Genomic DNA, 25,042 nt, shown 5'->3' with positions numbered 1-25,042 from the left:
CTCTGCTCCCCACTGCAGGGAAAAAGTGAACACTGAGCGCCGGGGCAGGCCAGGCTGCAGGCCCGGCTACTAAGGGTGATGAGGTCTTAACCACCAGCTGGGGGAGAGCAAAGCGAGCAGAGAATGGACAGCCTGCCTGGCCCCTGGCTCCTGTCCCCCAGGCACTGATGGCTTGGCCCTGGCTGAGGATGGGCAGTGTGGCAGGTGGCTGTTTCATGCTCCTGAGACAGAGCCCAGGGTGGGGGGCTGGCTAATGTCGAGATGGGCTGCTGCACAGTCCTGTGTCCAGCTAGGCAGGTGGCACATGAATGGTTGAGGTCAAGGAACTGATCTCCAAGGGAACTGTTAGTTCTGCCCTGAGCCTGACCCTGACCTCAGCCACTCACTGGTCTAGGGGACAGAATGCCAATCACCATCTTCCTGAGGAGAAAGGGCTCCCGTGATATACAAGGTGTGGGGCCAGCATGTCAATTCTCACAGAGAAGCAAATCCCCACTTACCATCCCCACTTTACAGATGAGTAAACTGAGGCTCAGAGGCTTTAAAAATGACCCACCCAAGGTCATCCACGCAGAAAGTGGTGAACTTGACCCAGGGGTGTGTTGGAGTTAGCAACAGACAATAGTACACACCTCCTCCCAACTCTGCATTCAGCGTCCTCACCTCAGGAGCTTGAAATCTCTGTAGCCCAGAAATCTGCAAATGCTGCCAATCTCAGTTTTTTTTCCCCCAGAGAGTGAACTGTCAACATTTACCAGCACAGCACTGATATGACCCCAGGCTGTTGACTCTTTTCTAGTGTATCTATAGGTCTCTGGTGCTCGAATTTCACAGATAAGTAAAGAAAAATTAGTTGAAAGAGCAGACATGGATGCCAAGTTTTTATTTTGCTCAGACAACACACTGCTATTGTTACCATTATTATAATCACCATCATTTCATCAAAAAAGGCTATTGCAACACAAAAAAATTTTTTAAAGAACTAAATCTCAGTATAAAGTCCAATTCTTCCCAAGACACATCCATATCCAGATCCACTCTCCCTCTCTCCTTCCCTCCCTCCCTCCCTCCCTCTCTCTCTCTCTCAGACACATACACACACACACACACACACACACACACACACACGTCTTCCCACCCTCCACCACCCCCCACCTCCGGCTGAGCAGCTCTAGACACTGCTAGGGGCCTGCAGGGACTGGCCTACCCACACCACATCAGAACACGCACACCCTCCTGGGGTCTAGGGATGGCTCTAGCCCTTGGTTTTGCACAGTGGGTCTGCTGGGTAGATCCCAGCTACACTGCCCATCATCACAATGCCATGGAAATCAAGACATTCTGATTTGTTACCTAAACCAAACCCAACTAGGAAGGCAACACATGTCCAAGAGTTTAAAAGAAAGTGACAGATCGTTGATTTCATCATCACAGAGATATGATCTGGGGGCTCCAGGGTTTGGCTGGTGCCCCAGTGCTGGCCCCAAGGGTAACACATGGGACCAAGGAGGCCAGGAGCCAAATGTGTACCTGCAGTATTCCTGCCCAGAGGCCAGAGAAACCACCCTGGCCAGGCCCAGTCACACTCCAGCAGAAGGGCATGGGGACTTTGGAAGGATGGGGGAGACACTAGGACCCATGGCTCCACTGGGTCAAAGGCAAACTGACCGAATCCTGCCTGGGATCCTAACAATCTGAACCCAAGTGCCTGGATATGCCACCACCTCCCGGGCCAGACAGTGTGGCCCATGGGTCACCCTCCCAACACGACAGATCCACCTGCTGGCTCCCCACATCCCTGTGATTTTCCATGCTCTTCACTGAGATGACACTGCTCATTGCCAAGTGTCTCCAAGTGCCAAATTAGCACAACAGTGAGGAGAGAGAGCATCTGGGAGGAGGCACATGCAGCCAGGGGCTGCAACCGGCAGGATGCCTGGGGTGGGTACGAGAGGCTGGAGACAGCCTCACACCACTGTGTCCTCCGATGTGCCCGAACCTAGCAGGCTACCGGCACTGAGCCCCCATTTCACAAATAAGAAAACGGAGGCCCCTGGCAAGGAGCCATCTTCTACAGAGAGAAGCCAGGCCCACCCATCCTCCTGGCTCCATCAGCTCTATGACCCCACCTGCCCAAGGACGGTGCAGCCTCTGGGAAGCCTCAGGGAGAGGCTACCTCTGCAAGCTGTCTGTGTGAACGTGGAAAGTTCTTGCCTCTCGGAACCTCAGCTTTCTGGTCTGTAAACAGGGATGGTAATGATTAGCTGAATAACTTTCAGGACCAAATCCACAGGGCAACTTTGATGAGCAGTATTATTACTTGCCAGTCCCCTGAGAGCTAGAAGCTTATCAAATTCAGACTCCCTCTCCCCCACCCAGTGCTTAGGAAATCTTCCCTGCCTGCTTGTGGGGAGGGGGCATGGAGGTAGGGTGCTAGGAATAGGGTTTCCCTAATAGCTCCCTGTAACCCCCTGCTCCCCAGACTAAAAGAGGCAGGGAGCAGGCACAGGGCAAAGATGTGTGTGTCCGAGGGCTAGAGGGCTGAGGGCAAGCCCAGCAGGAAGAAGATGACATTAGGTGCTGTGGCACTCTGGGTCTCAGTCTCCAAGGCACGTTTCAGAGGAGGTGTCATCATCAGGCAGGGGAGCAAAATCATCCATGTGTGGGGTGAGGAACTGAGGCCGAGGGCCCCTTTAGCAGACAGAACCATCGAGACCCCAGCTAAAAGGCTGGGGAGGCCAGGTCAAATTACAGAGCACCCAGGGTGAGGGCGCCCAGCCCTGAAGCCAGCTGCACAGGCTTGTCCAGAGGGAGAAGGGGGAGGGGAGCGGGGGGGAGGGGAGCAGAGGGGAGGGGTGGGGGAGGGAAGGGAGGGACGGGAGGAGGAGGGGAAGGAGAGAAGAGGGAAGAGGGGAAGAGCCTGCGTGCAGATGCGGCAGCACAGTTTAAACTGTTGCCAGTTGTTAATTTTATATGTGAAGTTGTTGATCAGAATGTGATTTAATTGTACAGTATAATCCAGGCTTTTGGAATAAATTATGCAGAAAACTCATCTATAATTAAACAAATCAAAAAACCAGAGACAGGTGACACTGCAGGTTCACCCTCAGAGGGCACGGCTAGGTGTGGGCGGCTGGACCCTGGAGAGGGACTAGAGGGAAGGGGGAGGGCTCCGCTCAAGAGCAGACAGGGGAAGGCCTGGGAGAGGCTAAGGCCCACCAGGGCTGAGAGTCTCCGGACCCCCAACTACCTCTGCAGGCCTTTTCACCACTCCCAAGGAGGCATTTTTTGCCACCAAAGTCCTGCTACAGACTGCCTCCACCAGGCAGGCTGCCTGGATAAACCCCATCCACTGGGGGCCTAAGAGCAGTCTGCGGCCTTCCCTGCTCAGCTCAAGCAGGGCAGCCATCGTGGAGGGGGAGATGCTAAGGGTGGAAGAACAGGTGAGGCTGGAGGAGCGGAGGGCAGGGCTGGGCTAGGGCAATGAGGGGTGTGGGGAAGGCCGCTTGCTGTCGAGGGTACGTGAACCAAATCTGGCCGTGGTGGGGGCCCACAGGTCTCCTGCTTCTCCCGTGGCAGACTGGCCGATTATTTGCTTAGTTCTGGGGGAGGCAGTGATTTAAATTAAAGTGCTATTTAATTATTCTATTTCAGCTGGCCTGCCACCTCCCACCTTGGTGCCTTCGCAGTGTTCTGAAGGGGAAAGAAAACATAGGGCAGGAGCTGGGTGGTGGTCTAGAGAGACAGATGGAGAGATGGGAGGGATAGAAACATGAAAAGAGCCCAGGAGAGCTGGTCCAGAGGGCCTGGGCATTATGCTCACCCTGTCACAGGGGAAGATGACTTGTAAGGGGGCAAGGAGGCCATTCCCCATTCCAACCAGGAGAGGCCACCCCAAGCTCAGAGAGCAGTAGTGGCCCCTGCTGAAAGAGGGCTGGGGATGTGGCCAGCCCCTCCTCTAGGCCACAGCCCTGCTGCCAACAGCAGGAAGCTCCAGACTGCACCCCAGATTGTGGCATCTCCAGAGCCACTTCCCCCGAGGAGTCCTCCCTGACCACTCAGTGGAATCCCTCTCTACCGAGACTGAGCGCCCAGATTCAGCCCTGGCTCTACCATGACCTTGGACCAGACGTGCCCTCTTAGGCCTCAGTTTTCCCATCTAGAAAATGGAGATAAAGCTCACCACTTGTCCACCTTCCAGGACCCAAGACAAGCAGGAAGGGACCGCTGCCCCACAGAAGGGATGCTAACCATGATGACTGCCCCAACGTACATGCGCATAGACTCACCCGGGCAGCAGGGCTGTCCTCCCCTCAGTCCAGTCCCCCTCCTCAGAGTGGCGCTCATGAAGTGTGGGATGGCTGTGTCTCCTCCTTGGACTGGGCTTCTGGGTGGGCCACAGCCCCCTCCTGCACTACCTAAGAGACCTCGCCTGACACAGGGGAGACTCCCAGGAAAAGGCAGGGCCTCTAAGATCAGAGGGTCCTTCCTGCTTATCTGCTCAGGAGAGAAGACTCTTGGGCCTCAACATCTTTTGGGGCTCAAAGCCCAGAGTAGGGCCCCTGACCTTGATTGGATCATAGCCTCCGAAGAACAGAGGGCAAGTGTAGCCAAGATCATTCACTCTCGAGAGGCAAAGTGGTCAAATCACTCCAAGCCATTGAGGCCAGAGTGCCTGGAGGTGTGCAGACCAGCCAGCGCTGGCCTGGCACTACACCAGCCATGGTGGGGTGGGGGCTGCACTGGAGCCTGGGGAGATGGAAGCATGATGGTTCAGCCAAGTCACATGGAATAAGGTTCCCTGGTTGGCCATCCACGTCTTCATAAGCAGGTAAGCTGAGATGCAGACTCAGAGGGACGGCTCATCTTCCACAGATTTGATTCAGCTTAAGGTACTCCTAAGAAAAAAAAAAACCCTGGTGGCTCAGACGGTAAAGCGTCTGCCTATAACGCGGGAGATCCAGGTTCAATCCCTGGGTAGGGAAGATCCCCTAGAGAAGGAAATGGCAACCCACTCCAGTACTCTTGCCTGGAAAATCCCATGGACAGAGGAGCATGGTGGGCTACAGTCTATGGGGTCGCAAAGAGTTGGACGCGACTGAGCGACTTCACTTTAAGGGACTCCTAAGTGTGAGTATCATGGAGCTCCTGTTACCCAGGAGCACTGTCCCCACCCCCACCTACCCATCCAATGTACACAGAGAGGAAGGCAGCCCACTTATCACAAGGGATCATCAGAGATTCCCTGGTGCCGGGGAGGGGCTGGTGCTGCTGAAGCTCAAATTAGTCCAAATCCATCGGTCTCGACTATGTGTGTCTTGGGACCCTGCCCAAATACTGCTCCTTAATGAGGTTATTAATTACGGGCTGTCCCTTCCCTTTCTTCATCGGGAAGAAAGCCTTCCTTCCAATCAGCTCTTGGCCGAGAGGCTGCAAACCTGTGCCTCCCCACTTAGACTACCGGTGAACAGTCATTCACTTTAATTAGGGCGTCCGGTCCAGCCCAGTATTTACTCCTAATAGCCTGATGGGGGGAGGGGAGAAGGCCTGGAAGCAGGGAGCCGCAATCACCCAGGGCTGGGAGAGCCAGGCAGTCCACTTGGCTCGGAGAGGGATGAACAGTGTTCCAGGCTCACACAGCAAGAGGCCACAGCACTCTGCCTCACTCCCGCCATCAGGGCCGGACTGAGGACCCACAGGGGCTCCTGCAGCCAGGGAGGACCACAAGGACTGGGACAAGCCAGCAACAGGCAGGCTGAGAAGGAGGTTTCCCAGGGGAGATTAGGAGGCCAGCATGGAAGGCCCACCTGAGCCTGACTTGTCTCTGATGGGGTTAGCTGTGTGACCTTGGTGACATCCTTCCCCTTGTCTGGGCCTCAGCTAACTCATCTAGAAAGTGACCTAGAGCAACGTAGTATTGTGTCGATACTGTCACACCCAGAGCCGCAGGGCTCCTGAGCAGCCCTTCAGCGGGACCCTCCTCTGCAGGCCTGGCCTGGGGTTGCCAGCAAGGGGAGCAGTCCCTGCAGATAGGAGAGGCCCTAGCGGAGGCGCCAGGGGGCCAGGGGGACGCAGAAGGTGTGCAGCAGGAAGGGGGCCATTGGTCTGCGGAACAGTGGACGACTGAGGCCCAGACCCGGGCTGTGGGCTCGGCCAGGGCAGGGAGCAGCCCCCAGGCTGAATCTCCTCCAGCCCCTGCCGTGTGCCAGGTCACGTTCTGTGGTCCACACCCGGCTCTGGTTTGGACTCTCCAGGTCTCCGTTTCCCTCTCTGCCCCAGGAAGGGTGGCCTGGGGCCTCCAGAGGCCACTCGGGGATGTGTTTCCAAGGGGCTGAGTGAGGCCTCATGCCCGCCTCGCTGGGCCTGAATTACCTTCATCATCCCTGGTCCTCAGAGGGGAAAGCTGGGGTAGAGCAACTGTGCGATGCGCCCAAGGCCACGTGGCCGACGAGCACACAGCTCTGCCCAGCTGCGGCACGACCAGTCCACCTGGATGCCTAATGGGTCTCTCAAACTGAGTGGGCCCAAATCCCAGGCCCTGCCCCTCCCTCTGAACCCTCTCCTCCCTCTCTTCACACCCCCGGATCTCAGTTCTGGTTCAGGCCGGAAGCATCAGGGTGACTGGAACCTGCTTTCTCTCGTACCCATATTCCATCTCAGCAAGTGCCGTGGGCTCCACCTTCACAACCCACCCACCGCCCACCACCTCCCCAACCCCCCGCCTGGCCTGGGCCACGGTCATCTCTTTCCAGGACAAGTGGTGGAATCGCCAGGTCACTGGTCTTCAGCTTCGGCTCTTTGGAACCCCCGTTTCCCGCCACACCCCGCCAAGGCTGTTCACCTCCACACTCAGCCAAAGTGTCCTGCTGAACAGTGTGCCTCCTCAGTCAACACCCAGAGCCCATCCAGGGGCCGAACCCACAATGGCCTCTCTGACCTCGCTTCTCAGGCCACACTGGCCTCCTCGCTGTGGCTTGAACACACTCCTCTAGTCCCAGCCCAGCCCTTGCACACGCTATTCCCTTGGCCTGGATCAGTCTCTTCTCAGAAGCCCTCAAAGCTCCCCTCACGCCTTGTTCAGGGAAGCCCACCGTGCCCCCTCCTCCCATTTTAAGTGGTGCCCTCCAGGGGTTATTGTTTTAGCTAAAATTCCCTCAGACCTCCTCTTGTTTACTGCCCCCTCTGCGCCGGGAGCCCTAAGGGAGGAGGCCCCTGGTCTCCAGCCTAGAGGAAGAGACCCTTGGCCAAGCAAGCGCACCTCCCCAGCCGGCTCCGACCTCCCTGCCATCCTGCCCAGCCCGCACGCTGCGGCCACAGGAGCTGGCAGGTGGGGTGCGCAGCGCAGACTGCGGGGGGGCTAGAAGCACAGCGGCTGCCCCAGGCACAGCCCAGGAGGCCCTCCCTTTCCCCGGCTCCTCTCCGTATGAATTATTAAAGCTCATTTATGATGGGCCTGCCCAGGCCTGTGGCTTCTGTGCATAATTCATGGGTCTCCCAGAAAGGCCGGGTGCTGGCGCAGCCACTTCTTCCAGGAAGCAAGCAACGTGCGGGCAGATCCGGGGCTGTCCTCACTCATCCCTGTCACCCTGTCCTCATCTCGGACAGCCCAGGACCTTGGCCCTCCACCCACTCTCCCCCACCTGGGATTCTGGTTCCCAGGGCTGACATCCACACACTTTGTGCAGACTCACCCATCCCCCTCTCTGTGCCTCGGTTTCCATCTGTGGGCTGAAGGAGTCGCTGGTTTTCAAACCGCAGGGACTGCAATTATCACCCACCTCCACTCCCTGGGGAGGCCCATGGGCTCCCAAGGTACCAAGACTTGGGGTCATTATCTGTGAATTTCCCAGCAATCTAGAGCTGGGATGTAGCAGTGAGCAACAAGAACTCATGAACTAGCTAAGGGCACTCTAGAGCAAAACAGAAAGTCCAGGCCAGGGACGCGGGGTACGGACAGTCACTCGGCCCAGGATCCACCGCCTGCTCCCCAGGCCTGGAGCCGCCTGCCCCACTCACTGACATGGATCGTGGGCATTTGGGGGTCTGCAGCGCCTCCTTCTCTCCCTAGCATGTTCCCCCAGGTAGTCAGGTACAAGGCAAAAGGGACCAGACCCATTTAACAACCTAGCACACTGAGGTTCAGTGAGGCTGGCTCTTGGAGGCAGGGCTGGTATATTGACACCGCCAGGTCCAGTGATGGAAGAGCCACACCCAAGCCTGTTCTCATGAGGTGGCCAGTAGTGTTGAGGTGCCTGTGGTGGTCACCAGGAGAGTAGGGGGGAATCTGGGAGCTCCAGGTGCCTGCTCCTGCCCCACGCCAGTAGCTGAAGCCTGATTGGAGGTGCAAGAGAGGCCCTGCCCACGTGTCATCAACCACTCAGGCTGGATTCTGTGATTCACACATCCCATCTCCCCTCACGTACCTCCTCCCCACCCTCCAGCATGAGTCAAATCCTCTCTGAGCCACAAATAGCCGTCTTCCATTTATGTCTTGGACATGGCCTCCTGCCTCGAGGAGGACAGAAACCCCTCTCACAGTCTTCTATTCCTTCTCAGGGAAGAAATCCCACCCCCACTCCATGGAAGCTGGCAGGGCCCCATAGGACATGCAGGTGCAAAAGAGAGGTGGAGCCAAGACCAGAAAAGAACTTAACTCATCACGGCCAGCTTTGTTCTCTGGTTTTGCGCCTCCTCTACCTGGCCAAGTCACCTCTGGTGGGAAGTCTTCCTGGATTTCTCTTCACCCTCCTCTCAAACCCATAGTCCTTACTCTACTTTACTGACCCTTGCATTAGGTTGGGGCTGCAGTCTGGTTCCCCTCACCAAGCTCCCTGAAGAACTTCGCTTGCAGGACAGCAAAGAAGGGGCTTCTGGAAATGCTTGGGGATACATTTCCCTGAACATCCTCCCATCACCAGATTGGTGCCCACCACGCCCCCCCACCCCGCTCTCTACAGTGTCCACCTCTCTCTACAGTGGGGCAGAGGCTGGAGGGGAGGGCAGGAAAAAGCTTCCAACTTCAGTCGGTAGAGCACTGAGGAAAGGAACTGAGGATGCAAAGCACCTGTTGTCTGCTGGGGGTTCCTGTGTGAGCTCACTGAAGTCTCACAGCACCCCTAGCTAGGTGCGAACTGGTTCAAGCCCACTTCATGGACAACGACCAAGGCCACACAGCTAGTCTGTGCTCAACCAGAATTTGAACCCTGCAGAGGGTGGCTCCAGAGCCCAGGCTCTGTTCCTAGGTGATCCAGCTTTCTTAATCCCAAAGTGGGCTTCAACGGCCAAGATTCAGGAAATAGGGTGCCATAAGGCCACTCCTCATCTATGACCTTTTCCACCATAGAGAAGGGGTCCATTCCAAATCAGGGCCCTCACTGCCTCCCCAAGCAAGCCAAAGCTGGGCAATCGGAGAGTCCTTCCTTTTACCCCAACAAAGCCACCCTGCTGCAGGAACGATGTCTCCGCAGCGCACAGCTCTAGCTCCCTCCAATCCCTCCCACGACAGGGTAGATGCCCACTTTCTCTGGGATCTGCTCCTTACTAGTGAGCTCCGGGCTTCTCAGTGCAAGCCAAGCTGCCTGTAAATCAAATGCAAGTGCTCGTTTGCCTTTTCTCTCCACACTCTATGGTGAATCCGTAAGCAATGTAAATTCCCTCTGTGAGACATGGCGAGTAGGGGCCTTCAGGTGCCACCCTAGCGGCCCCACCTCCTCCTAAGAAGTCCCAGGGCGGCGGCCATCCCAAGAGGAGCCACTGCTGCGTGAGCCTGTGTTGTCCTCAGAGCTGGCTTGACGAGTAGCAGGTGGGCCAACTCAGCAGGGCTTACCACAGACAAAATACTCTGGAGATGTTTCCAACCTACAAATCCCTACTAGCTCCCTCTCTCCCCACTTATTCATTCATGTATACAGTTACTAAGCCAGGCTCCAGGCTGGACATGGGGAAGGGACACAGTGGTGAGCAGGGCAGATGCAGGCTGGAACTTGGAATTCAACCAGAGAAGGCATCTGATCTGATCCAGACTCAGTACATGAAGGGAGGAGGAGTCCGGTAGGGGTGTGGACTGCACAGCAAGGGGTCTGACCCACCTAGGGCTCTGGCAGGTAAAGGCGGCATTGCAGAGCAGCAGGGCAATTCAGACAGAGGGTGCAGCACGTGCAAGGAAGGCTCAGCGGTGAGCTCAGCACGGGATGATGCCCTGTGAACACCACAGACCGACCACAGCCACCGAGCAGGCTGCTTGCACACTGATGCCTGCAGCACTCCGTCCTAAGGACATGGTGAGCGAAGGATGGAGAGCTCCCAACAGTGGGGGGAAGAGGAGGAGAGTGGCCACAGTCAGCGGATGATGAAACTAAGGGTTCAAAGAGCAGGGCTCTCCACTTGGTCCTTGGCACCCAGCCTGGGAGGCTCAGCTCCTCCAGGCCCTCTCCAGAGGCACACACGCATATCCAGCTTTGACACCTCTCCATTTGGACGCCTAGTCCGCATCTCAAACTCAGTGTGTCCAATACCTGCTGGTCCCTTGGACTGACTCTTCCCCAGCCTCCTCCAGCTTACCTGGTGAAAACCATCCTTCCAGCTGCTCAAGCCAGTTGCCTGACATCTCCTGACACATCTTTTCCTTTCTCATACCCGGACCATCAGTATGTCTCACCACCACCACAGCCACCACTCTGGTGCTCCCCTGTTCACACCTCTCCCGGGGCGCCCAGTTCAAAGTCATGCTAATTTAATGGCCCAGCCTGTCCAGGTCCCTGCTGCCCTCTGACCTCCCCACCTCCCATCCTCCTCCTGCTCAACCACATCCCACCTCAGGGCCTTTGCACTGGCCATTCCTCTGCTTGGAACACTCTCCTCCCAGATACTCATGTGGCTCCCACTCTCCCATCCTTCCAGGTTTTCCTCATGTTTCAGTGAGGCCCACTCTGACCTGCCCCTCTAGTTAACCCCTCTCCCAAATCCATCCTGTCCCTCCTGCACGGTGTTTGTCACCTCCCAACACAGCATGTCCTCTGTCTGCATCATCTCCCCAGACTGCTGTAGGCCTGTCCTCATCAGTGCCTGGTGCACGGCAGACGCTCACGAGCGTGGAAAGAATGAATGAATGGCAGGTTGCGGCGAGTGTCTGTGGAGGGAACAAATGTGCCCGCAGCGGGGGAGGCACCGTCTGGAAGAGGATGAACCGAGGAGGAGTCTCAGGTAGGACCAAACCCATAGGCTGTCCAAAAGCCGTGTGGCCCCCTTGCACTGACCTGCGGTCACCTTTGCCCTGGCATTTGACCTGCTCTATGCTTACAATCATGGCTTTCCCACGTGGCTCAGTGGTAAAGAATCTGCCTGCCAATGCAGGAAAACCCGGGTTCAATCCCTGGTCAGGAAGATCCCCTGGAGAAGGAAATGGCAACCCATTCCAGTATTCTTGCCTGTGAAATCCCATGGACAGAGGAGCCTTGAGGGCTACAGCCCATGGGGTTGCACAGAGTCAGACACAACTGAGTGACTGAGTATGCATGCACACATGCTCACAATCATAAAATATAGAAAATAGGATCCCATTTTAGAGATTAGAAAACTGAGGAACGAAATGACTCACAGTCACATATGGGGCTCTCTTTATGAGCCCCAGCTCCTCCCCTCCTCGACCCCCATCCCCTGGACCATGCTTTCCTGCAAGCAGCAGGCAGATGGTGCAGTGAGGCCAACAAAGCCCACGGCTCCGGGTCCCTTTAGATGGCTCCGTGATGTCCCCACCCTTCTGCGTTTTAGAGTAACGGCCTCCTGCATATGCCAGCAGTCTGGAAATCACCTGTGAAATATATTTCCCCCAGCGCTGGCTCGGAAGCCATGTAAATCACTTGACTTAACGGCCTCTGGGATTGTTCCCCGCCACCCCTCCCCAGCCACTCTGTGCCAGGGAATATGGGGCCGCGGGGCACGAGGCAGGCAGAGCCCCAGTCATGGGCTCCTACGAGGCAGCACGCAGGGGTACAGCAGCCTCATGGAGCTCAGCAGCACGAGACGGATGGGGCCTGCCTGGAGCTTGCAGAACTGAGGCTGGATCCACATGGGCAAGCCTCTCCCCCACCCCTTGTCCTTGTTCCCCATCAGCGCTTGCTCTCAGAGAAAGATGAGTCCTGGTACTCACCCTGGGGCCCCCAGAGCCCTGACTTGAGGTGGGGCGGGGGCACCCAAGGCCTTAGGAATGGCTGGGGACCCTGAGAGGCCCTGTCAGAATGCAGTCTGGAGCAGGAGCTCTACCCCACCTCCCCCAGCCCACCAAGGCCTGCATCTCATCACCCCTCAGACGCTGCCTAGTGCACCACTCATGTGTGGTTATCGTTTTTCTGGCCTCGCTTCTATTTCTTCCTCCCTGACGAGCTCTCCCATGGACTGTGCACAGACAGCTCAGGTTTGGGGAGGGGACTTAGGTGGCGCTGGGCCATCAGGAGGCAGGTCCTGAGACATGGGAGGGGCATGGAGCGGTCAGAAGTGCAGATGAGGCCCGAGAAAGTGTCAACACAGAGGGGCAGTCAGGAAGGGACAGGGCAGCCGGCTGACGCGGCCAGGTGATCGCCCTGAAACGGGCTGCACACTCCAGCCACTGGCCACATGTACCCACACCTGTGAACAGCTGGCCCCACAGGTACCAGGGCCAGGAGACTCCCCAGGACCAGTACACCAGCCCCCACCCCATTCCTCTGGAAGCCTCAGTTCTCCTTGCGGGCCGAGCAGGGCAGGGGGAGGGCTCCTGTGTTTACCTTCCCCTTCTCTATGGCCGTAGCTTTCTACCTTGGCTCATCTGCAGCAGCTCTGGAAAAATGCTGATGCCCAGGCCCTATCCCACCCAATTAAATAATACAGCCCATGGAGTCCTGGACCTCACCTGCATCTCTTTCCCCCAGGAGGCAGTCCCCAAGCTGGGGCATCCCTTGTAAGAGAGCCCTTGCGTGAGGTGGCCTCTGTCCTGTCGCAACAACAAACCCAGGGCCACATGGGAACCTGTCCCAGAACCTGTAAAAGCTGGTCCAGCTTAAAGAGACATAAGTAGCTTGACCTGTAGACACCTGTGCTGACTCTCAGTTCAGCGAATATTTTGTGAGCACTTGGTGTGTGCTAGCCTGAAGCTCTGGCCGACGACAGGTGGTTGTGACCCCTGCCCCCTCCAGGCATGCAGCCTGGAAGGGGAGGCAGCAGATCTATTGCAGGAAAAGAACAGGGGAGAATTCAGGGGCACCTAGGAAGCCCCTGACCTGCCCAGGGAAGTCAGAGGAGGCTTCATGAAATAGCGACTGCCAGTCAAGCACTAGGGGACAGGCAGAGGCCGGCCAGACCATAGGTGGGGTCCTGCTTAGGGCTGGCAGGGCCCTGTGCAGCCCACCCAACCTCTCTCAGGCTTACTCCATGTTCAGTTCATAAGAAGTGCTTGTTAAACCTCTATGGAAGGAGATGGCTGCTGCCCTGGTGCTGTGCATCCTGAGGGCAGAGATCCCCTCCTGGGCCTGTCACTACGCCGATCAGAAGCAGCCCCCTCGGCCATGGTCTTCCTAGCACGAGCTTAAAGGGCAGGACAGAGGTGGCAGCTCTGCAGATGGGGTGGCAGGAGAGCACTGTCATCAGCTGCAGAAGAATGCATCACTCTAGAGGGTCCTGGGAATGCTGAAGACACTGAGGCTGGGAGGAGCAGAGCTTGTGGCTTGCCTAGATTCCCACAGTAAGCTGGAGAGGGCTGAGGTGGAGTAGGAGGAAACTGAGACAAGAAGGGCAGAGGGACGGGAGTGAGGAAAGAGCGCAGGAGTGTGGGGTACCCTGAGGGTCCTGTGTGGGAGGCTCTCTGGAGGAGGTGGGCTGTAGAAGGACTGTGTACCGCAGTGGCTGAGTGCTCAGGCCAAAGTGCAGGGGTGTGAATCCTGCCTTCACCACTCACCATCTGTGTGATTTCAGCATCACTTGGCCTTGTTGAACCTCAATTTTTCTTGTCTGTGAAATGGGACTAAAAATGAATTGACTTCATTTGTTAGCATATGTGAAATACAGCACCTGGGGCTCAGATCACAGTGATTGATGATGTGGTTAAAATTACTTCCTTTACAAATGTTTCCTCAAACGTGAACACTCTCCCTTCCTCTCCCTTCCTTCTTCCTCTTGTCAGTCCTCTTGTCTGACCCTGAAACAGATCCTGCTTCTCCATGTTCTACACTACCCCTCTTCTCGCTAGCAAAACCCAAGTCTGCAAGAATCTCTGCCGCCTCCAGCCCCAAGGTGACCCCATCCTTAACTCAAGGGTAAATCCTGATTAGCCTGAGCCAATCACAATGTACCTTCCTGATTGTCAGTGATTGGTTTAGAGTGTACATGTGACCCAGTGCTACCCAATGAGGTGTGAGAGGAATTTGGCTAGGGGCTTCCGGTTTAGGTTTCCCAGCCTTCTTTTAAGGGGAACTCAGAGGAAACATCTCCTGTTTTACTCCTAATGTCTGGTACATGTGATGCCTGGAGCTGTGGCAGCCATCTTATTGCCATGAGGGAAGTCAGTCAAGGACAGCCAGCCACACCAAAAGTAAGACCAACCAAGCAGAGTGCAGGTGAAGCCTTGCTCCTTGATGACAACCTGTCCGTACCCACCTCTGGGTTCCCTGTCAGAGGGCCTAACCATGATGAAAAAAATTAATATGCTAGGATTGCCAAGGTGTGCACAGAAGCAGCCTCTTTTCCTAGCAGCCATTCCTTGGACTCAGCTTTTGAAGTATTAGTAGTTAGGTCAATGCCTTACTCCTGGAAGGCCCCTACAAAGTGAGCACAGAGCTGGGAGTTGGGGGAGGCACAAGGTTGGAGGAAAGACCCACAAGGAGTAGGGAGCAATGATCTGGAAGGCTTCTTGGCTCAATACTCAGGCTGAGCAGGCCAGTCTAAAATAGGGACACAGCCAGGAGGCAGAGAGGCCAGAGTTCCTACTAGGACCTGCAAGTGGCTTGGCCTGGCTGGAGTCTAGTCAAAGAGCTAGTGGCCAGAGCCAGAGCCAGCCCAGGAAGGACCCCAAATGCTAGGTGAGAAGCGGAGCTCTGCCCACAGCAGGCTTCTGGGGTTCAAGGTCATAGCTAACTCTCAGTGAAAGACACTAGAGCATGCCTGACAGGTCCAGGAAAGGAAGGGAAGATGCCTGGGTTCCCACCATGCCCACCCCAGCCTCTGCTCACAGGGAGGAGAAATGCCCATCTAGGAAAGGCCCCTGCATGGAGGCCTGTTCTGCCAGCTCACTTCTGTTTTCCAATGAGTGAAGTTGGGGGCAGGGCTGAGGTGGGTTTTTTGTTGTTTGTTTGTTGGAACCAGTGGCAGCACCAGGCCTGACCTTTAAGGCTTCAAATGTAGCATTTCAGGCGACTCGGGAGGTAGGAGAACATGCACGGAGCAGGGAAGTTACCAAGGCTAAAATGCCACATTGGCCACGTCAGGCTGGAAACTCGCAGCAGAGTCAGGGGTCTCCACCCATCTCAGGAACACCCCAGCCCATGCATGCCCACCTGGCAACAAGGTGTCCTTCCCAAGGGTCCCCTGAAAGCCTCGCTAACTCTAAGATGGCACAAAGGCACCAACAAGGTCTGCCCCAGAGAAACACCAGGAACTGCGGTCCCACACCACAGGCACCTTGCTCCACGGGTTTGCCAAAGGAGGCCTCAGATCGCTCCCATGTCATGTCAAGGATGTTTTTATTTAAGAGAATCAGTTGTACATCTTGGTGCAAGGATGGCTGAATGGGGGCCACACTTTGGGCAGCCTGCATTGAGCCCCAGGTGGGAACCTGGGTCCTGCCCACAGACTGTGTGTAGCCAGCGGAAATGTGGGGCCTGAAGGCTCATTCCTGGCACTCAGATGTCAATTTCTCTCTCTGTACAATGGAGGCATCTAGGTTCCCAAGGGCTTCTGTGGTTGGGATATTCCTTCCCAAATCAGGGACTCAGGCAAGGCCCATTATCTGCCCAAAGAGACTGTCGTGGCAGGCTCCCTACCCTCACAGGCCCTGTAGGCACCCCAGCCCTCTGCAGAAGCCTCCCAAGATACCTAGGCTGCTGGGGCGTCCAAGCACTGACAATATAAAGGCTTTGAGAATGCCAGGAAAGCAAAACTTGCAGTTCTCTTAGACATCACAACCCATCAGTTCAGGGCCCACATAGCCCAAAGGCCAGCACCCAGCACAGGACACCCAGGCTGCCTTGCTTACAAAGACCCAGAAGGCAAAAATTCATCCTTGAAAAGAAGAGCTTTGCTGGAGGCATCCCAAATAGAGGAACATGCGGGCATCATCAAGTCGAAGCTTTTATACCCGAATCATGCCTGCAGCTGACTGTACAAATGTCTTGCTAAGAGCGAGAACCCCAAACCCACAGCAGATGCTTCACGGGAGGCCAGTCTCCCTCCCTTCAGTGTGCAAGTGAGCAGCACCCACTCCTAGAGAAAAACACGCCAGGCCAAGGTCACACAGCGAGGGTTCCCACTCTGCCTAAGCTATGACCTCCACTCGCTCCCCACCCCCCATCCAGATTCCACCTGGGAAAGGCTGTTAGCAAAGATGCTGCGCTTCACAAAGGACGCACCAAGCTTCTCAGAGTCCTAAGTCCTGTGGTGCATCTAAATAACCATTCGATTTGCAAAAATTTGAATTACAAGGATGCAGCTTCTGTGTGTTGCCTTTGCAGACTGTCAGCGAGCCAGTTGGTAGATGATCAAACTTCCCAGCTCAGCCTTAACTCAGGCTGTTCTTGACATAAAAGTTTGCACAACACTGGTCCTGACAACCAGGCCGCTTTATTTCCGGCTGCCAGCATTTGCCCAGCGGAGTCCTGGCATTAACCTCAAAGGCGGGCGCAGAAGGTGGGCACTGGGAGCGCATTCTGGGTGCAGAGATAAACCATACATATGTCCACACTTACCTATGCACACTCACACAGAAGCACACACCCACATTCACATTCATAGGCACACACTTAACACCTGTGTACACACATGTGCGTGCATGTACACACAACCTGCACGTATGCATGAAACACACACACGGGCACGTATTCACATGCACCCACACAAGCACATCTTCATATACAAATGGACAGTCTCACAAGTGTGCACACACATGAACATATCCAACAAATGTGTACAAACATACACAAAAGCACAAATATGCAGACGCTTCCATACATAACCTTACATGTGCACACAGGCCACGGCAAGGGCCAAGCACAGGAGAAAGGACCCAGAAACCACAATGGAGTCTCAGGGCCTGGCTGGGTGGTAGGCGCTATGGGCAATAGGACAGGTGCCCAGCACTTGGAGTATGGGCCCAGCTAGACCGAGAACCCTCAGAGATCCAATAAGAATACCCTGCCCTTGTCATTTATCCCTCATGACCTTTCACATCCCAACCCAATGAGGCAGCACAATCACGGGAACCTTATTTTACAGACAAGGCCCAAGACCCAGGGAGGCTGAGGAGCCTCACAAAGTTACACAGCTGGTGAGAGGCGTGGCAGAGCTGCTGTGTATGTCTAGAGGGGACTCGTTCAGAAAGATTCATCCAGCAGGAAAGAAAGGCACCCAGGCAGGAACAAGGTGCCCAGGGTCTAAGGGGAGCAGGAAAGAGAGACAGAGGGGGTGACTTCTCCTTCTTACCCACCTCTTTTCCCTTTGTTTAATGAGTCATTTCCAAGGTAGGGAGAGATGGTTAATAATCAGCGGGAAAGACTTCCGGGACCCCTCCCTCTCAGCTAAACAATTAGGCTGATCACAGCTCAAAGTGGGTCAGTCTGAGAAGCCGTTTCCAGACACCCAAGGTGTGACCAGAGGCCAGTAATGGGAGGTGCAGGCTCCTCACACTGGGGAGGTGGGACTCAGGCTGGGGTCAGGCCTCCCCCCACAGCTGGAGCAGAGTCTGCAGTGGAGCAGGAAAATCCTGGACCTGTCTTCTTAAGGCACTGCCAATGTCAGACTCAGAAGAGCCATGGAAAAGAGGAAACTGAGGCCCAGGGGGGTGGATGAGACTGTCCAAGGTCACCACAATGCACGCTGCCAACTGAGAGAATCGGGTTGGGACTGCCTTTGACAGAGGCCCCCAGGACCAGGCCAACCCAAGGTGGGGATCCTCAGGTTCCCCGTGTTGAAGATTTCCTTCCACGTAACCCCAGGTACACAGGCTTTCCTGCTCTGTAAGACCAGATCCTTCACAGGCTCAGTCATCGGCACCAGCAGTGGCCAGGGGCCCAGCAGGCTGGACTAGTCCCAGGAAGAGGGGGCCCAGGTGAGGAGGGAGGGGAACTAGGTGATCCATAGCAGGACCTAGGCCAGGGACACTAAACCAACTGCTTGAGTCCCACAGCGGCCAGTGGCCGCACAGGGCTTGGTTGAGCGCTGTCCCAGGTCCTGCTGGTGTGGACCTAAATGACAGCATCCTTGAGTCCCTTGTAAGCCCCCCAGGGGCAGCTCGATCCACATGGCCACCTGCACCACCAACTCCTCCATCCTCCTCTTAGCCACAGACAGCTCGGGAGGCTCTTTGGGTTACACAGGACAAGAGAGGGAGGGAAAGGAAAAAAAGTAAAAACCACACATACACCTCCCTCTGGGAATACGAATATTGATTCTGTAGCTTCTTGTTTAGACAGTAGGCACCAGGAAAAAAAAAAAAAACCAACTTGACACGAAGAGAGGCTCCCCCGTTGGTTGAACTGATGCAGCCAGCAGTGGGAAGAGCCCCCACCCTCGTCTTTAGAGCACCCCAGGCCCTGGTCCCCCTTCCCAGACCTAAGGCCCTGAGCCCTCACTTAGGACAGAGGTCACCTGTTTCTGAGGCAGATCTTGAATCTGGAAGCCCCTGAGGATGGAATTGGGTAGGGTGGGTGGGTGCTGGAAGGGGAGGGAGAAAGAAAGAGACCACTCCCAACCCACAGACAGCACCACTCTCCAAGGGAGGGCACACACCACATGCCTGCCTGCTTTGACTCCCAAGCCTCCAACTGCCCCTTGAACAGTTTCTTAGCAGATAGAACCCTGGCTCCCCAGCCCCCCAGGCCTCACATGTTCAAATAGCAAGAAAATGCAAGCATCTATTACGGTCCAAGTCCTCTGAAGTACCCTCAGGCTTGAAAAAACTGCCGTGGCCCTAGAGCATCCAGCCTCAGGTTTCCATGAACAATCCCCATCCCATTCACCCCTGACCTTTCTCTCTGGAACCTTACTGGAATCTGGAGAGGGAGACAGCATCTCAGGGTCTTGAGATGAAGTCCTTCTTGCCTATCCCTCCATGACAGGCATGCCTGGCATATGGCTCAAAGCCCCGAAAAAGGAAAATCCTGCATTGGGCTGGGGTGGGGGGGGCCGCTCCATGATCTCCTGTGTACAAGTGGGAGGGGGTGGAGGTAGGCACAGGGGCCTTGAGCACTGGGCTGGCAGGGCCCTGGAAGGCCCTCTCAGGGTTGCCTGAGACCCAGAAGAGAACAGAGGGACAGAGCAGGAGAGGTTATAGCTGGGAGGCAAGGTGCGTTTCATGTGTCTTCATTTTCTCCCAAATACCCAAGTTCTGCATCTCCATTCCAACTTCCTGGGCCAATCCCCAGGTGTGCCCAGCCTCCTGGCAGGACACCTAAGCATCTGAAAGATCAGTCCTCTCCCTGCCCTGGTCCTTATGGGGCTTTGGGCAGGTTCTTCCATCTTTCTGAGTCTTAGTCTCCCCATCTGCAGGACGGGCATGACCATGGGGTCTGAGGTCAAGGATGTAATGTGACTAAGGGGCTTGGCCCAAGCTCAGTGAGGGGAGGCCACCACTGGCCTGGTGACATTCCACCTTTAGCCAAGGTGGGCTTCAGGGAAGGAGGGAAGCAGCCCAGTGCGCTTCCTCACAGAGATGATATCTCTGGTAGGTGGGTACAGCCTGAGCTAGTGGCACAACCCGGAGACCTCCAGAGAGTGTGGGTGTGAGACCCTGCAGGAAGGATCTAAACCCCTGAGAAAAGCAGGCAGTGATGAGGGGACAGCATAACAAAGCAGAAAGACAGGGAGGTGCTCAGCCCATGGGAACAACCTGGAAAGATTGGCGGGTGGGGGCCCAGCATGCTGTAGCATCAGGGGTAGATGTTAATGTTATCAACAGCTGCCAGGACTCCCACCTGTGCCAGAACACTTCCTGCCAGCCAGAGGTGACACCCTTCCCCATTAATTCTCACCATTAGCCTCTTAAGCAGATTCTCTATTATCTTATTTGGGGAAACAGAGGCAAGGTCACCCCAATGGAGAAGGTCAGATCTGGAGACCAAAGCTTGAGCCTTCAGGACCCACACCTGACACCCACTGTGTCCCCAAACTGCCTCCTCCCGAGAGCTGGCTGACCCCTGCACACCGCGGGGGTGGGGGGCAGCGGAGAGGGTGGCACCAAGGGCTCACTCCACTTGTGAGTCAGTCTCTCCTTGGAGCCACCAGTGTGCCAGGGACTCGGGAGGGAGTTTACCCGCACACTAGGAGGGGCTCGTCTTCAAACAGGCTACTCCCGTCTCAGGGCTCAGCCTGGCAGAGTTGGCCCAAAAAAGGTGAGTCCTGGGGGTGGACCACAGCCAAGGCTCCCTCCACCCCGAATCAAGAGCACTAGGCGAGATGTGAGCCAGTGGGAGTGCCAGCAGATCGCGAAGCCTCGCCCCCTCCTCCTGCCTACAAAAGCGTTGGCAGGTTGTTGGGGAAACGGGGGACCCAGATGTGTGATGTTGCCTCCCTCTAACAGGGGGAGCCACAGGGAGGTGAAGACGCGGGCTTCGAGGTCCAGACAGACACACGTCACCCACCATTAACCGTAGCTAGACTGACGCATGCCCCATCGTGGGCACTCGGGTAAAGGAACATGAACCCGGCTGTCATTAATCTGCTGGGGGGCCCAGACCTCTCGGGATCCCCTAGAGGAAGGGAGGTGTGGGCCAGCACCATCACTGGGGAGGAGTGGGACTAAGAGGATGCAGCCAGCGGCTCAGCCCGGACCTCACGGAACAGGAGACAGAGAAACCCAGGAGGCCGGAGGACAGGGGACAGCAGCCCAACAGAGATGACAAAAGAGGTGGGCAGGGCAGGGTGGCCGCAGAGAGACCAGAGGGATGGGCAAGGGAGTGGGGGAGGGTGAGAGAAGCGATGAGAGACCCAAGGAGGGGGCAGGGAGGGGGAAGGAGACTGCCAGAACTGGGAAAGGAAAAGACACTGGAAGGCCAAGCGCTGGGGCCGCCCCTCAGCCAGCAGCAACAGGGAACCGGAGGAAGCAGGTGAAACGGGCAACGTGTGCTCCGACTCCCCACCTCAGCCCAGACACATGAGGGCACGCATACACACACATGCACTTGAGCACTTGTGGCCCTGGCCTTGTTTGAAAACCGGATCCAGGTCCAGGGGAGGTGAGAGGGCACCTCCCCCGCCAATCAAAGCCCTGTCCTCTGTCCAGCGGTAACTCCTCTGCCCTCCTCCATCCAGCAGCAGGCGGAGTCTGCTTTGATGGGTGGGCAGGGACCCATGTCACCAAAGCGACTACAGACCCAAACCCACGTTTGCTTAAAACCCAGCAGCTTGCAAAGCTGGGCCCTGTCACACTGCCAGACACTAATGGGGAAATGACTTTCGCGTCCAGGGCCCTCTCCACTGAGGGGCTGTCACCCTAGGGCCGTAAGGCTGAGGGTCCCACTGCCCACCATAGAAAGCCACCTGTACCTGTATGGAAGTCGTACCCTAGCCGGGCCACGCTAACCCAGGAGAGTTCACGGAGGCCACCGGCCAGAGCAGCCCCAGGGCAGCAGCCTCAGCCTTTCCTGTCAGCTCAACAAAAGTCTCAACTCCAACTAAGCCCTGTCATGCAGGGGGCTGGGGGAGGAGCCCTCACTCAACCCCCTCCCCTTCCTCCCTCCAAGGATCAGTGGGCGTCGGCATCTGTGGGACCAGGGCAGCTGAAGGGCGCTGGCTGTCACTGCCTGCGCTGCGTGTCGTCGCAGCATTAGTCCCCTCCCCCTGGACCCTCAGAGCCGCACAGCCCCCAGCCCACTCCACTCTCATCCTCTAGTTATGGGTTGCAAGACATGTCCCAAACCCTCAAATCAGCTCCAACTATACTGACAAGAGACGAGCGTCCAGCTGGAAACGTGCCGCTGTCATCACATCCGCCTCCCCATCTCTGACTGGGGACAGAGGGACAGGTGTTCACTCCGGTCAGGGTCTCACAGGTGTAAATCACAGGTCCAGCAACCATCTGACCCACTGCGGGTCGCAAGGAGAGTGAGCAAGGTGGGAAGAGGTGAAAAGAGACATCTACTTAAGCCTTCACTCAAAGAGCTACATATCGGCCCAGGGAGGGGAAAAACAGCTGTGTCTTGGCTTTGAGGGGAAGAAAGAACAGCAACAAAAAAATAACGCTTTTGTTCTTTTTAAACATTGGGGCTGAAGTCCATTTTCATCACAGCAAATAAAAGACAATAACGCACCCACAAACCCTGAACTTCCATATGATTCTCTTCTACCTGTGCACACCCTACATACACACACAAAAAATCCAGACGGCTGACAGAGGACACGTCCGTGCGGCACCTGTAATTTGCCTACTGATCACCCGCCTGAGCACAGCCAGGCTGTGCAAGGAGAGAAATGACAAGACGGAGAGAGACTCGGGCAAAGCCTTTCCTGAGTTTTGCTTTTCCTCATCTGGGAGAGCCTGCAAGCCAGAGTACGCAATACCAGGGGCCCCTACCCTTGGGCAGAACTGGTCTAATGACGCAGAGCCAGTCTTGCCCTTTCCCGGAGGCCAGACCCTGCCCCCCCACCCCCCGGCCCCTAAGCAGCCTGGTTACTCATTTCCCCAAATCCCAGTGTGGCCACTGGGTGCAGGAGTCCAGGGACAGGTGGTTCTTTGAACCCAGAGACACGTAACAGACAGCAAGGTGGTCACCATACCCCAAAGCCACAAGGGTGTCTAGGCACTGACCGGCTGGATCACGATGCCCACAGACAGCTGCTGTCCTAAAGGCCACACGCACTGAATATCCATTCCCAACCCCAAACACATCTGGCCAAGCTGGCCCAGAGGCGGATGCCCGAGTTGTCAGGCTCTCAGGAAGGGAGAGAAGGCTCAGGACCACGGAGGACCAGCAGAAGCTGGCAGGGCCATGAGCTGCTATTACCTTGTTGGCAGTAGCAGCAGGGGCAGGCAGGGGGGGGCCTCCCTGTCATTCACCCTCTGCCTCCACTCTGGCACCTTCACCTCCAGGGGACCTTTCCCCTAGGTGTAGTGGGGGGGCGGGCGGGCAGGAGGGACACTGACCCCCTGTGTGGCACTTGGCACACAGTAAGTTGCTCGCATTCTCTGCATCCTGCCCTGCTTCTCAAAGGAAAAAGGCCAGCGAAGACAGCTGTGGAGGGATCCCCCACCTTTGGGTCTAAAGCGCCAGCTTCCTATCCGAGAGGAAGGCTGAGCCAGACGCGGGGCTCCGACTCCGTAGGGCAGGGGGTCTCTGGCCGCTCCCTCACGCAACCCCAGGTCTCCCCTGTCACCCCGACAGCTGCAAGGCAATCAGCTGGCAAGCTAGGACCCCCCACCCCCACCCCACGAGATCTCCTTCTGTGCGGTTTGGGGGATGGGAGGGAGAAGGGGCACTGCTGGGAAGTTTCGCGACGCAGCCAGAAGCTCCGGGACCCCGGCTGCCCGCCCTCTGGGCTTGGGGTCGCCACCCCCGGGCGCAGCGGGCGGCAGGACCCGGCGCCCCCGCCCCGGAGTGGGGGCGCGGGCCGGGGACTGGGGGTGGGTGCGAAGTGGGGCTCCGGGCTCGGCCGGGGTCCCGCGGCGGGCCAAGGCCACTTACGTGTGCTGCTGAGGAAAGCTGTAGGCTGAGGCGCCGGGGGCGGCGAGCAGCGGGAGCAGCAGCAGCGGCGGCAGGAGCAGCGCCAGCGGGCGCGGGGGACCGGCCGCCGGGCGCCGGGCGCCGGGGCCGAGCCGAGAGCCGCGGCTGGGCCATCGGAGCGCGGTCCGCGCCGGGTCGGGCCGAGAGGCGCCGCAGGTCCGAGCCGGCACCGCCATGTTTCCATTCAAGATGCGGCGCCGCGGGGAGGGGGGGCGGCGGCGGGTTGGGTGTGTGTCGGGGGGTGACGGGCGGCGGGCGGCAATCGCCTCTCCTCGTCCTCCGCCTTCTTCGCGCCGGGCCTCCAGGGCTGCCCGAGCCGCAGCACCTCTGCGGGGTGCCCGCTGCGATCTCTCCGCCGCGCCGGCTCCAAGCGCTCTGAGCGCCGGGTCCGGGACCGGCGCTCAAATAGCGGCCGCCGCCAACCTGCCGGCGCCGCCCTCCCCCGTCCCCCCCACCCCCCGGGCCGGCCCGCCCCCGCGCGCCCCCGCCGCGGCCACGCGCCCGCCGGTGCCCGCGCGCCCCTCGTCCCCGCGCCGCCCTGAGCCGGCCCTGCCGGCCCGCGGGGCCGAGCAGAGCCCGGGCGCGCGCGTCCCGCGCCCCAGCCGCTGTCCGAGTTCCCGATGTGCGCCCTGCCGCACGCCTCAGATTGCGGTGCTCCTCTCCGCCGCACTCGCAGGAAGAGTCCCCGGCAGGCGCGTGTGTGACCCTTCCAGGGGCTCGACCTTCAACAGGCTTAAGGCCTGGAGTCACAGGTTTAATGGTGGAATGGCAGGCTTCAGCAGAGACCGCTGTAGAGGGCAGCGGAGCTGAACTCACACGGCCAGGGGCTCCAACTACTTTCAAGGGTCCCCTTTGGGGGGATTGGGTCCCGAGGTCCTGAGAGAAAGAAAAAATCCTGAATGGAAACCAGGTCGAGTTGCACCGTTATGTGGGGCTGGGAATGGCAAGATACAGCCAAGCCGCTCATTTCACTTCCCTGGGCTAAATGGGCACTGTGTGCAGGACAGCCCCAAGTCCCAACCCCCAAGGCTTACACAGTCTCAATATAAACTTCTCCAGTGCCAGTAAGCTCACCCCTGCACAGTCCAATCACTTCTGTCCTGGAGGCTCCTGGCTCTTCCCTGCTGCTGGGAGAAGGCTGGGCTTGT

At 57.2% G+C, this 25,042-nt stretch overlaps 1 protein-coding gene and 1 non-coding gene across 5 annotated transcripts in view; one reads left to right on the top strand and one right to left on the bottom strand.

The window, feature by feature from the left end:
* CACNA2D2 (calcium voltage-gated channel auxiliary subunit alpha2delta 2) overlaps positions 1-24,070 on the bottom strand; it is a 139,206-nt gene extending 115,136 nt beyond the window's left edge. For all 4 annotated transcript variants that reach the window (XM_069561135.1, XM_069561134.1, XM_069561136.1 and 1 more), the window contains exon 1: positions 23,856-24,070. In XM_069561135.1, the coding sequence (XP_069417236.1) occupies positions 23,856-24,070 (215 nt within the window). The remainder of the gene's footprint in view (positions 1-23,855) is intronic.
* Positions 4,914-4,985, top strand: TRNAY-AUA (transfer RNA tyrosine (anticodon AUA)). Its single transcript has one exon. It is a non-coding gene; the product is annotated as a tRNA-Tyr (tRNA).
* Positions 24,071-25,042: the final 972 nt, after the last annotated feature.

The sequence above is a fragment of the Ovis canadensis genome, chromosome 19, assembly GCF_042477335.2.
Source record: "Ovis canadensis isolate MfBH-ARS-UI-01 breed Bighorn chromosome 19, ARS-UI_OviCan_v2, whole genome shotgun sequence".
Classification (NCBI taxonomy): Eukaryota; Metazoa; Chordata; class Mammalia; order Artiodactyla; family Bovidae; genus Ovis; species Ovis canadensis.
Note: the sequence above shows the minus strand (reverse complement) of the source record. Positions and strands in the feature narration are given on the sequence as shown.